Below are 14,259 nucleotides of genomic sequence, written 5' to 3'. Positions count from 1 at the left end.
GGTCCCCCTCTTTGCCCCTTGCAGTATACCCAGCCATTGGCCTTAGGGAATGGCCATTATAGACTACGCGAGATCCCTGACAGGAGGGATTAGACTTTGGGGTGTGTGGTTGGACATGGTGGCTGGGGCATAGAGAGACTGCTGATTGACACACCCTCCTGGAAGGGGGTGTGGATGGACTAAGGGGCACTGCCAGAAGAGGACGCTGCAAGCTGGAGAGCGACACGGACTCAGACGCCAACCAAGGGTGAGACAACGGACAGGACACCATCAGGATGGGACACCATCAGGAGGGGGCGCTCCACTGGACTGAGCTAATTCCCGGAGCAACCAGCGGGAGGCACTGTGGTGGTGAGACCCAACCTTGTCACATTTCCCAAGCCACATGCCGACAACAGCCACATGCCCTTCACATGCTGGACATCCACAAAGTGTTCTATCTAGAGAGAACAAAAACATTCAGAAAATCATCCAGACTATTCATATCCACAACAGAATGGTCACAAGGTCAAACCATTTCCAAACAGAGACTTTCTAAATGGATCTCTAACTGTATCCAAGTATGTTACCAAAAATACAATCTGCAAGCTCCCTTCTGGACTTCGCACACACATTCCACTAGATCTATGTCCACATTGATAGCCTTTCTCAAAGATGTAACCATTACTGATATTTGTAAAGCAGCTACCTGGGCATCACCCCATACTTTCACCAAACACTATGCCCTAGAACAGCAGTGAGCTGCAGATGCTCACTTTGGACTCTCGGTGCTCTCCACTGTGTACATAAAATCAACTCTGAAGCCCCTCATCTCCACTGAGGGGCACTGCTCTACACTCACCTAAAGTGGAGCACCCACAGGGACACTCCTTGAAGAAGCGAAGGTTACTCACCTTGTGCAGTAATTGAGGTTCTTTGAGATGGTTGTCCCTGTGAGTGCTCCATTACCCCCCACATACACACTTCAGAGTTTCATGAACATCCTCTGGGGATAGAGAAGGAACTGGGGGATGGTTGGCTTCGTGCGAGGGGTAACCGCTTGGAGCAGTGCGAGATGGCTGCTGCATGTGCGTGGCCAACTGCAGCACTGCTACTACAAATCTCTGATTAGAAGTGCAGGGCGCCAAGACACCTAAAGTGGAGCACTCACAGAGACAACCATCTCAAAGAACCTCAGTTACTGCACAAGGCGAGTAACCTTCTCATCAGCACTGTCTGACTCCAGAAGTGCCCTGGTGAGCTCTGGATTAACAACCAGCTAATGAGCCCCATCTTCTATGATTTAGTTGGGATGATTTAGGATGATTTAGTTGGGGATTGGTCCTGCTTTGAGCGGGGGGGTTGGACTAGATGACCTCCTGAAGTCTCTTCCAACCCTGATATTCTATGAGTCTAAGATGGCCCTGACTATGAACTCTGGTAGGGCTTTGAAATCTTCAGCTAAACCTTTGGACAGGGAGATAAAGGAGCACTGCTTTTCTCACAAGTGTAAGGACAGATTCTTTCATCTGACCTGAGTAAAAAGAGGTTGAAAATCACCTCAACACTTGCACTGTCAGGGGACTTCACAGCTTGACCCCAGGTAACGCTGGAGCTCTGAGGGAGCACAGTACCAGAATCTCGGCACTGTCTCGGGACTGAGACTAGCTACCCTTGGTACCAAGTCTGCAGTACCAATGACTCATTTGACACCAATTACCTTGGCTTTGGCTGATCTGGCACATCAACCCCTGCACCAGTTTTCACAGCACTGTATCTCAGTACAAAAGTTGTATGTGGTACCAAGAGACCTCCAGATTACAGTGAAGCCAGAGTCTCCATTACTCTCTGTGGTGCTGAATAGCTTGATGATGGCACCAACTACCATACTACAACATTACCTGGCCCATATTCTGCAACAGATAAGACTCATTCTGTGTACTTCTAAGGCCCAGTAGGCCTTAGAAGACATGCTCTACCTTGGCTCCCAGCTCCTTTCCTTATAATGTGCGTGCATGGCCTTATAGTTTCATAGAGTTGAAGGCCAGAAGAGACCATTAGATCATCTAGTCTGATTTGTATATCACAGTTAATTAATTTTCACACAGATACCCTTTTATTAAGCCCAAAGATTTTAGTTAGTGTTTTAGTCCTCAGGAGACTAAAGTGAATAGGCAGAGAATAGGCAAGACCAACGTGCCACTAATGCCGAAGTCCTCTGAAGTAGCAGGGAATTGATTAGGTGAGACATGCTCAGATTATCTCAGCTGGCAATTCATGCTGCAGAGGAGGGAGAAAAATCCCCCAAAGTCTCTGCCAGTCTAACACAGGAGAAAATTACTTCCTGACCTCAAATTTAGTCATCAGTTTGACTCTGAAGGTGGGAGCAAGACACACCTGCCAGTCATCTAGAAAGAGGATTCTATATATCACCTCTAAATCATCTGCCTCTCATGCTGTGACAATTCTGAAACAATTGTTTTGATATGATGATCAAGAATTATTCTTCAGTCAGTCCACAGGATCTTTCCCCACTCATCCCAACCATGTTTGGAGACTGCTTTTATTTCTTTTGGGACATATAGAACCTCATAACACCAGATCACTGGATTCTGGACACTCACTGCAACTCAGCACCATTCCTAACCTCCACCCCCTTCCCCATCTCTATTTAGTGACCCCTCTCATGAGACACTATTACTTCATGAAGAGGAATCACTTCTCACTCTCAGGGCAACAGAGTAAGATCCACTACAGTACAGATAATTTCAATTATTTTCTAATCCTAAAGAAAAGAGAGGGATGACATCCTATTCTGGCTTTGAGGGGACTCAATGCCTTCATTTGCTACTTCAGGTTCTGAATAGTAGCCGTCACCTCCATAATTCCATCGCAAGATCCACAGGACCAGTTTGTGGCTTTCAAGCTGCTCACTTCCATATCTCCATTCATGCCACTTATAGACTTTATAGATTCATAGACTTTAAGATCAGAAGGGACCATCATAATAATCTAGTTTGACATCCAGCACATTGCAGGCCACAGAACCTCACCCACCCACTCACAAGAAGAATCTGAGGTTTGGGGTAGAAGAGAGACACTAATGGTACAGGGTCCTGCCCTTTGGGCTGTTGATGACACTATGTTTTCACCAAATGCTTAAGAGTGGTGTCAGCTTGCTTCAGAAACTAAGGAATCATAGTGTACTCATACCTTAATGACTGGCTAGTCTGAGAGAAGTTGCCTTAGCAAGTGGAGGAGTCCATTGATGAAATTCTCCAGCTCTTCATTGGACTAGGCCCAGATATCAACAGAAAAGAATCCTCCTAACATGTACAGAAAGAACAGAATCCATTGCGGCAATGTTAGGCTTACAACCAGGGCTTATCTGTCCCCAGATAGATTTGGTGCCATGACTACCCTTATGTACCTGCTCCAGAATCCACCATGCACCTTGGCGAGAACTTGCCCAAGTCTGCTTAGTCACAGGGCTTCCCACATATTTGTCATGCAACACCGTGTGCAGGGCTGACTGAAATTGGTGTACCTACCAAACCAATACCACTGAGATATGTCATTGCAATTTCTCCTTGAAGTCTTTTACCTGCTGAATTGGTGAAAGTGTGCAAGAGAGTACCATTCTCCCAACCTGTCCCAAATAAGACCCTAATGACAGATGCTTCCCACTTAGAGTGGGGAGCGCATCTGGATTAACATCAAGTACAAGGGATAGGAACCCACGCATAGACTCTATTGCATGTAAACTTCTTAGAAATCAGGACATGTGTTTCTATCCATGTTTCAGGAACTGACAGTACAAATCATGACAGACAACACGACTGCCATGTATAAATGGACAGGGAGGAGGTCTATCATTCCCCCTGTACCAGGAGGCAATTTGGTTCTGGAATTTGTGTGTCCACCAGTGAGATTCTCCCGTACCACTACAACTTGCATGACTACAAAATGCCCTGGCAGATTGTCTAAACAGACAGTTCTTCATGGATCATGAGAGGACCATCAAGGAGTCTTTTATACAAAACTTTCAAGAATGGGGCTGACCATTAATAATTTTTTTGGCAGCAGACACCAACAAGAAGTGTCCCAAGTTCTTTTCAAAGAAGAGGCCTGATCCCTGGATCACTATCAGACACATTCCACACTGCATGATCATCAGTAGGACCGTATCAAATTCAGTTGATTCTTGTCAATTTCAGGGTCATAGGATTTTAAAAATAGTTAATTTCATGGTTTCAGCTACTTAAATCTGAAACTTCACAGTGTTGTAACTGGCGGGGGGGGGGGGTGTCCAAACCCAAAAGGGGATCATGGACGGTCACAAGGCTATTGTGTGTGTGTCGGGGGGTGGGTCACAGTATTGCCACCATTCTGTTGCTGGCAGTGGCTCTGCTTTCAGAGTTGGGCAGCGGGAGAGCAGTGGCTACAGGCTGAGTGCCAGCTCTGAAGGCAGCACCACTGCTAGTTGCAGTGCAGAAGTGAGGGTGGTATGGTATAGGGAGGGCCTCACTTTTGGGTGGAACAGGGCCGGCCTTATGGGTGGGTGATGTGGGCAACTGCCCACAGCACCATGGTTGAGGGGGAAAGGTTTCCATGGTCACCCCCACTCCCAGCCAGCCCAAGGCCCCTTTAATTTCTGAGTGCCAGGACACTAGGCCCAGAGCCGGGGAGGGGCAGGGCTGGGGGTACCCTGGCCAAGGAGCTCCTACCATACGCCGGGCTCCAGCTGCTGGTCCTGGCTGGGTTGGTGAGGGATTGGACTTTTTTTTTCCACTTCAAAGACCACTCCCGGTCCAGGTCTGACTCACCTCCAGGAGCCTCCCCTGTTAGCAGGAAGCTCTGTGGCTCCTGACCAGGAGCCCAGCTCTGAAGGCAGCACCACTGCCAGCAGCAGTGCAGAAATAAGGGTGTCATAGTATGGTATTGCCACTTTTACTTCTGCACTGCTCCTGGCTGTGGCGCTCCCTTTAAAGCTGGGCAGCCAGCCAGCATCTGCCATGCTCCTGCTCTGAAGGTAGTGCAGAAGTAAAGGTGGCAATATCATGACCCCCTCTCCAATAACTTTGCAACCCCCCACGTAACTCCCTAGTTTGAGAAATGCTGGTCTCCCCTTTGAAATCCGTATAACATAGGGTAAAAATACACAAAAGACCAGATTTCATGGGGGAGACCAAATTTCATGGTCCGTGATGTGTTCTTCATAGCCATGGATTTGGTGGGGCCCTAATTATCAGGTATGATGTACCCGTACCCTCTCATCCTTCTGATTTTGAGGATACTGAAGATCAGGAAGGACTCATCCAAAGTCATCATGATAGTGCCTACTTGGCCAAGATAGTTTTGGTACTCAGATCATATGGCCTTGGCAACTTGCCCTTCAAAACCTTTACCTCTCCTGTTGGACTTAATCTCTTAGGACAATGGAAACATACTGCATCTGAATCCAACCTCTTTCCACCTGTGAGATTGGATGCTGACTGGATGACAGACTAGGAGAGATCCTTCCTTCTTTTTGGACATTCATAACATTTTAAGTCAAAGTAGAAAGGATTCCACCAGACTTACATTTACCGCTAAGTGGAACTGGTTCACAATATGGAGTACAATGTCATTTGTCTTCTATGGGCAGCCAAATTTCAGCTATCCTGCATTACTTGCTGATCTTAAAGAACTCAGGACTGTTTATTAGCTCTACTCAAGTACATTTAACATTCATATTAGGATATCACTTTCCCATCCAGGACTACTCAATTTTCTCCCACCAGACTATGGCTAGATTCCTGAAGGGCCTTTCACAGGATTTTCCCCCAGTTAGGGAGCCTCCTCTTCCCCAGGACTGAAATGTGACCTATTTGAGTCCTTGGTAACTTGCTCTTTGTTACAATTTATCCATAAAGATGGCATTTTTAGTAGAAGTTATACCTGTACTGAGGCAGAGTGGCCTCCCTCCAGTACAGAGAAGGTTACTGCCCCTTGGTGGGCACCGCTAACTCCACCCCATGCCCTCACAGGAATTGTGAGGGCGAGACAGAAAGTATTAGAATAGAGTCCTGCGGCTCACATGTGACTGGACCAGAGAAGGAGGCTGACATCCTTCCCATGGAACTGAGACCTCAGTGGAGCTCACGACTGGCAGCAGGGAGAAAAGGCAACCCACTGCCTCAGGAGACAGAAGACTCCAGTTAGAGATGGGAGGAAGTGTCATCTGACCATGAGACTGAGAGCCTGTACCCAGTGGTGATGGAGCAGCAACAGCAGGAACCGATAGGAAGTAGCCTAGGGAAACAAGATTTGGTTCAGCTGTGTTGCTGGAACATGAGGCAGCATGGACTCAACAGTGCATCCCAGACAGGAGGCTTGGGCTACCAGCTGATTGGTGGTATGCTGATTCCTCCTTTTTGAAGCCCTGAACTTATATCTGGGCAATTATGTGTTCACAAGGTAGAATGGCCAGTGGACATACCGACTCTCCGATGCTGCCAAGAGGGGGTGACCTGACCCCAAGAGGGAGGATGGGTACACACCAGACAGAAAAATTGCAGAGATACAGGTCCTCTTTATATGATATCCCATAAGAATACCCTTAGGCCCCACCCCAAATTCTTTCCTAGGGTAGTCACCAATTTTAATTTGAATCAAATAATCCATTTCCATGTTTTCTTTCTTAAATGGCATTCTAATCAGTGTTACATACTTTAGATGTCCCTAGAGCACTATTGTTCTATCTACATAGGACTAGACCATTTAGGGTCTCTCAGAGACTCTTTATAGCATTTGTAGACACGTTAAAAGACCAAGCTAATTCAACTCAGAGACTATTGAAATGAGTGTCTAGTTGCATTAGAGTCCATTATGAGCTACCCAACTTAGATCCCACAATTCATATGAGGACTTGCTCCACTAATACTCAGACAGCTTCCATTGTACCCATCTCAGAATGTACCCATCTCAGAGATATGCAGAGCACTACTTGGGATTCAGTCCATAACTACAAAATATGACTCTGATTGAAGCATAGAGATCTGGTGCTTCTTTTGGCAGAGCTGTTGTGCAGTCTTTGTTTAAGTAAACTCATCAGGTTACTGCTTGTGAGTCACCAAGAATGGAATGTATGTGGACAATACATCTAGAAGAATCAGTTAGTGTAAAATAAGTAACCATTTCTTTTGGAAGGTGTAGCGGGGTGGACCCCCACTCCTGCCCGCATTCTCCACCATGTATAGATGAGCGGACTCACCCCTGCGGTGCCTCCTGCTGGTCGTCCTCGGAAATTAGCTCTTTGACCCAGGAGTGCCCTCTGCAGGCCAGTGATCCGCTTGTTGGCCACCGTGTCCCTCCCAGGACCTTGGACCCTTATCTCAGGGTTCTGCCTCCTGCAGTACCCCACAGTCTTACTGGGTTTCACCACCCCAGGGGAACCCCCACCCCCTGTCCCTATGTCATCTCAGTCGTGGCTACTGCCAGTCTCTGTTTAGCCCCTACGCCCTGGAGCAGACTGCAGTGTATCAGCCGATCATCACAGGCAACAACGGTTTTGGACTGGCTGCCTTTACCCACCCTCCGGGCTAAACAGAGACTGGCAGTAGCCACAACTGAGGTGACGTGGGGATGGGGGGGGTGTTCCCCTGGGGTGGGGAAACCCAGTAAGACTGTGGGGTACTGGAGGAGGCAGAACCCTGGGATAAGGGCACAAGGGTCCTGGGAGGGACACGGTGGCCAACGGCAAGCGGATCACTGCCCTGCAGAGGGCGGTCCTGGGTCAAAGAGCTAATTCCTGAGGATGACCAGCAGGAGGCGCCACAAGGGTGAGTCTGCTCATCTACAAAGGGATTAAGTCAATTTCTAATTCTTTGGAATTAGAATGAGACCTTGATGGGACTGATTATGCCCCATCAGCCTACTGTGGGTTCCTTGCACCTTTCTCTGAAGGTGACCACTGTTGGAAAGAGGACAGCTGACTAGATGGACCATGAGTAATCCAGTCTGGCAATTCCTATATTCATAACACAAAGATTTGTCTCCTCAGAAAGATCTTGTGATTTTACACTGCAGATAAGTATTTAAAGTACAATGTCTCTTTTTTCCCCCTCCAGCACACTCTTTCCTCCACTACAGCGTATTTTTGGTGGAAGCAGCTGACTTCTTGAGCTTGTGGAAAGGTGGACTTGTAGCTTAAACTTCAGAAGGTTTCACTACTCCCACTGAATTCAGCTTTTAAAATTGTTTGTGTCCAAATTAGTAAATGGAATTACTTAAGCTGTTTATGACTTTTAAAAATATGCTATATGTACAATGTTAGTTATTTTTTGCTTTAAAATAAATATGTGAATAAATGACTAGTATTTTTTAAAATGGGACAAACATGAAACTTGAATTTAAAAAAACTCTTCAAATTATGTGGTCCTAATTAAAAACATCTTATTAATGAGCAAGTATCAATTACTTTTTACTGGGATAAAGAAACATTTGTAATATTAGATAAATTCCCATCCTTGCTACATAGAATCAGAGAGAATAGAGATGAATAAAACATTTTAGATGTGATTTTTTTCCCCCACTGCATTGCATATTGCATAATTATTTAAACCTCTGCATGGTAGATATAAAACACTACTATTCTGATTTCTAACATTTATGTGCCTCCTTCTTCAGAAGTTATTGGGCTTGAAGCAGGAATTATTAAGTGAACTTATATGGGGCCTGAACTATGCAAGAGGGTCAGAGTAGGAGCACAAATTTCAAAATTTCCCAAGTCACTGTGGTTCCTAAAAGCCAAATTTTAAAAGCTACTTAGATGCTATATAGATGCCTACTAGGAATTTCAAGTGAATGAGCAGGTGAGGCATCTTTGTACATCTGGTCTCATGGGTGTCCTACCTCTGAGGCAAGTGGTCTCACTATTGAGCTATGGGATATTCTCATGAACTTTAAGGCCAGAAGGGGCCATCATGATTATCTACACCAGGGGTAGGCAACCTATGGCACGAGTGCCGAAGGCGGCACACAAGCTGATTTTCAGTGGCACTCACACTGCCTGGGTCCTGGCCACCGGTCCGGGGGGCTCTGCATTTTAATTTAATTTTAAATGAAGCTTCTTAAACATTTTAAAAACCTTATTTACTTTACATACAACAATAGTTTAGTTATATATTATAGAATTATAGAAAGAGACCTTCTACAAACATTAAAATGTATTGCTGTCACGCGGAACCTTAAATTAGAGTGAATAACTGAAGACTTGGCACACCACTTCTGAAAAGTTGCCAGCCTCGAGCTACACATTGCAGGTCATAGAACCTTGCCAACCCACTCTGGTAATAGAGCCATAACCTCTGACTGAGCTACTGAAGTCCTCAAATCATGATTTAAAGACTTCAAGTTACAGAGAATCTAGCAGTTACACAAATTTAAACCTGCAAGTGGTCTGTGTTCCATGCTGTTGAGGAAGGTGAAACCCCTACAGGATCTCTGCCAATCAGACCCAGGGAAAAAATCCTTCCTGACCCCAGATATGGCCATCAGTTAGACCCTGAGCATGTGGCAAGGCCCATCAGCCAGACACCTGGGAAAGAATTATCTGTAGTAACTCAGAGCTCTTCCCATCTAGTGTCCCATCCCTGGCCATTGGAGATATTTGCTATTAGTAGTTGCAGTTTGGCTACATGCCATTGCAGGCAATCTCACCATACCATACTCTCCATAAAATTATCAAGCTCAGTCTCGAAGCCAGTTAGGTTTTTTACCCTCCACTGCTCCCCTTGGAAGCTTGTCCCAGAACTACTTCTTCTGATGGTTAGAAACCTTTGTCTAATTTCAAGCCTAAATGTATTGATGGCCATCTTATATCCATTTGTTCTTGTGTCAACATTGGCACTTAACTTAAATAACTTTTCTCCCTCCCTAGTATTTATCCCTCTGATGTATTTATATCATATCGCCCCTCGGCTTTCTTTTTGTTAGGTTAAACAAGTCAAATTCTTTGAGTCTCCTCTCATAAGGTAGGTTTTCCACTCCTCCGACCAACCTAGTAGTCCTTCTTTGCACCTGTTCCAGTGTGAATTCATCTTTCTTAAACATGGGAGACTAGAATTGCACACAATATTACAGATGAGGTTTCACCAGTGCCTTGTATAATGATATTAACACTTTCCTGTCTTTACTGGAAATACCTTACATCATGCATCCTAGGACTGCATTAGCCTTTTTCACAACCATATCACATTGGCAGTTCATTGTTATCCAGTGATCAACCCCAGGTCTTTCTCCTCCTCTGTCGCTTCCAACTGATAAGTCCCCAACTTACAGCAAAATTTTTTGTTGTTAGTCCCTAAATGCATGACCTTGCACTTAGCCCTATTAATTTTTATCCCCCTTCTATTACTCCAGTTTTCAAGGTCATCCAGATCTTCTTGTATGATATTCCAGCCCTCCTTCATATTGACAATATTTCCCATCTTTGTGTCATCCAACATTTTATTAAAACACTCCCACTTTTTGTGCTGAGGTCATGAATAAAAATGTTAAATAAGATAGGCCCCAAGACCGATTCCTCAGGAACTTCAGTGGTAACCTCCCTCCAGTCTGGCAGTTCACCTTTCATTATGACCCATTGTAGTCTTCCCTTTAACCAGTTTCTTATCCACCTTCAACTGTCATATTAATCCCCATCTTCTCCACTTTAACTAACAATTTCTCAAGTGGAACTGTATCAAAAGCCTTACTGAAATCCAGGTAGAGTATATCTACCCCATTCCATTTGTCTTAAAAAAGACCAAAGAAGGGGATCAGATTGGCTGGCATGATCTACTTGCTATAAAAACATGTTGTATTTTATCCCAATTACCATTTACCTCTATGTCGTTAACTATTTTCTCTTTCAAAATATGTTTCAAGTCCTTGCATTCAATTGATGTCAAATTAACAGGCCTGTAGTTTCCTACGTCACTTCTTCCCCTTTCTAAACTATAGTAGCAATTCTCCTGTCATAGGATACAACTCCTGAGTTTATAGATTAACTAAAAATCCTTGCTATTGGTCTTGCAATCTCATGTGCCAGTTCCTCTAATATTTTTGGATAGCGGTTATCCGGGGGCCCTGATTTAGTCCTAGTAAACTGTTTGACTTTGACTTCCACTTCAGATGTGCTAATTTTTTACTTCTGTATCCTCAGTTCCATTAGCCATGCTACCACTGTCCCTAAACTCCTCATTTCCCTTATTAGAAACTGAGGCAAAACATTTGTTTAGGTGTTGGGCCATACCTAGATTATCTTTAATCTTCATCCCATCCTCTGTGTTTAGCAGTCCCACTTCATCTTTCCTTGTTTTCTTTATATTTACATGGCTATAGAACCTATTACCATTGGTTTTAATCTCCTTTGCGAGGTCCAACTCTGCTTGGCTTTTGGCAGTTCTCACTTTTCCCCTACATTTTATGACCTCCAAGAGTTAGCCTACAAAAGATTGATGAGCAAGGAAAGCTTTGTGCTATTTCTTAATAACCTGTCTGAGATGCTTGCTCATCCAGCTTGGTCTGCAACCATTCCCTGTTAATTTTTTCCTCTTGCTTGTGATGCAGACTTCAAATAGTTTCTGCAACTTTGACTTAAAGTTATTCCAAGCCTTCTCCACATTCAGATCCTTGAGTTCTTCAGTCCAGGCCACTTCCCTAACTAATTCCCTTAATATTTTAAACATCGCCCTTTTGAAATCAAGGACCCTAGTTGCAGATCTGTTTTTGTTTATGATTCCATTTACTTTAAACCAAATTAGCACATGATCACTCAAACCAAGGTTGTCTCTTACAAGCAGCTCTTCTGTGAGGTCCTCATTACTCACCAATACCAAATCTAAAATGGCATCACCTCTTGTTTCAGCGACTGTTTGATGGAGAAATCTGTCAGCTATCACATCCAGGAAAATCTGGGCCCTACTGTTATTAGTAGAACTTGTCCAACTTTAACTTCCTATATCTAGCATCTATATCTAGGAAGTTAAAGTCTCTCATAATCACAATTCCCAGTAGTATTTATTTAATTTAAAATATTAAGGAGGTCTTTTCCCATATCCAAATTGGATCTTGGAGGTCTGAAACATACCCCAAGCACTATCCCAGGGGAACCTCTGTTAGCTTTCTTCCCCAAAGTAATTTTTACCCAAACAGACTCTGTTTTATCCATTCCATCTCTTCTAATCTCTTTACAGTCTACCTCATCGTTAACATACAATGCTACTCCATCATCTTTTCTTTTATTTCTGTCATTCCTCAACAGCACATACCCTTCATGTACTCCAGTCATGACTACTATTCCACTATGTTTCTGTTATCATTATAATATCTCATTTCACTTCTTGCACCAGTAGTTCTAGTTCTTCCTTTTAATTACCCAGGCTCGTTGCATAGGCATACAAACATCAGAGATGTTTCTGCATGGCTTTGCCCAGATTCCTCACCTGATTGGGTACAGTCATTCTTCTTTGAGTGCTTGTTCATGTCCATTCCAATCAGGTGTGTGCATGCACACGTGCACGGTAGCTGGAAGATTTTTCCCATGACAGCATCTGTCAGGTTGGTCTAGGCGCCCCCTGGAGTCGCGCCTTTATGCGCTCAATATAGAGCCCTCCCGACCCGCCAGTGATGGTAGTCTGGAACTTCCTGTAGCCCTTGCTTAGCAAGCGTGTTTAACAGTTCTTTGTATATAGTTAACTTAGTTGTTAATAATTAGAGTTGTTGGGGTTCCCCCCCCTGATTTTGGCTCCCCGGAGCTGTGGTATGCTGCAGTCCCTGGGGATTAAAAACTGTGTGGTCTGCGCGAAGTGCATGCCGAAGAGTAATCCACACTCCTTGTGCTTACAGTGCTTAGGGGATGATCACCAAAAGGATCGCTGTTAGAGTTCTGCCCTAGAACTCTTAAAGAAAGGGAACAGTGGCTTAAAGTGATCCTCATGGAGGCAGTTCTATGCCCCCATTCAGAACCAGGCTCAGGGGACCTGGCTCCTAACATGTCCTCATTGACGCAGACCACCTCAGTGCTGTCGTCAGGCTTGGTGCTGAGAAAAGACTCGTCCTGAGACGCTCAGCACTGGCATAGCACCTCCCGAGGCCCAGTGCCTCAAAAGAAAAAGAAGCCGGATAGTTGGTCACCTACAGCTAAATCAAGAGAAGTGAGACCCCAGGTGGGCCACAGCTCTGGAGCCCCTGTTGGGGCTGTGTTAACTCCTGCCCAGGTGAGGCAGTTGCGTCCTGGGCCCCCCTCCCCAGTCCCTCTGGGCCAGCAGTTACAGCTCCCTTCTCTGCCAGAAGCTTTCAAAGCTGCTTCCCTGCTACACCTTATGGTAGTGGTCTCCAAACTTTTTTGATGGTGCACCCCATCAGTAAAAAAATTTTGAGCACGCACCCCCTGCTCTTGGCCAAACTGTCCAGGGAAGGGGGGGGGGAAAGCCGCTCGGACTCCCAGCCGAACTGCCGAGGGGGGGCGGGCAGAGGGAAAGTGGCGCTGCTCTGGCAGCTCTCCTCCTGCCACGCACCCCGAAGGATCCTCTTGTTTAGTTTAAAAAAAAACAGAAAAATCTTAAGAATTTACAGTGGCTTTTTGTAAGTTCTTAAATTTATCTAATTAATTTTAATCAAAATTGAATACAAAACTATCATGCTGATGTTTATTGAGGATTAGATACTGATCCTCTTACTCAGCTCTTATATTTTGTAGCATCACTGATTGCAATGGGACTGTTCTTAGAGTATGGGATAAGCAACATGAGTGAGGGTGTCAAAATAAGGACATACTAGCTTTTGTTTTAACCATATCATTAACAAAAGGACAACAGAACAGATTTATGATGAATAGTTTACTTCTGAAATTCACCATTTTGTATTGTCAAGTAGAATTGTATTCTTAGAAGCTGTGTTCCTTTCTCAGGTATTTCCTTTATCGGGTTTGAATCTAAATATACTGCATGATGTGGCAATAAATTGTCAGCACTGCAGAAATGTAGTCCAAATGTAGTCCAAATGTAGCCGAACTGCCAAGGGAGGAGGGGAAAAAGAAAAGGCTGCTTGGACTCCCAGCCAAACTGCTGAAGGTAAAAAAAAAAATGTGGCGGTGCTCCGGCAGCGCTCTTCTTGCCGTGCACCCCGAAGGATCCTCTCTACTTTGGAGACCACTGCCTTATGGGACCATTCTCGCCCCCTAGGAGGGAGGAACCTTCAGCGCTGGCAGTCCCACCCCACCCACCAGGTGCAGTCAAGAGGGAAGCTGGCAAT

The 14,259-nt window shown here is 44.9% G+C and overlaps 1 protein-coding gene across 7 annotated transcripts in view; it reads left to right on the top strand.

The window, feature by feature from the left end:
- MAJIN (membrane anchored junction protein) overlaps nucleotides 1-13,949 on the top strand; it is a 193,651-nt gene extending 179,702 nt beyond the window's left edge. For 6 of the 7 annotated variants that reach the window (XM_039527189.1, XM_039527192.1, XM_039527188.1 and 3 more), the window contains one exon: nucleotides 8,091-8,305. In XM_039527189.1, coding sequence (XP_039383123.1) covers nucleotides 8,091-8,136 — 46 coding nt within the window. In that variant the 3' untranslated portion in view covers nucleotides 8,137-8,305. Of the gene's footprint in view, nucleotides 1-8,090; nucleotides 8,306-13,915 lie in introns of those variants that run through there. The other variant, XR_005595011.1, reaches the window with a different exon arrangement.
- Nucleotides 13,950-14,259: the final 310 nt, after the last annotated feature.

The sequence above is a fragment of the Mauremys reevesii genome, linkage group 2, assembly GCF_016161935.1.
Source record: "Mauremys reevesii isolate NIE-2019 linkage group 2, ASM1616193v1, whole genome shotgun sequence".
Taxonomy (NCBI): domain Eukaryota; kingdom Metazoa; phylum Chordata; order Testudines; family Geoemydidae; genus Mauremys; species Mauremys reevesii.
This window is presented reverse-complemented; position numbering and strand designations above follow the sequence as displayed.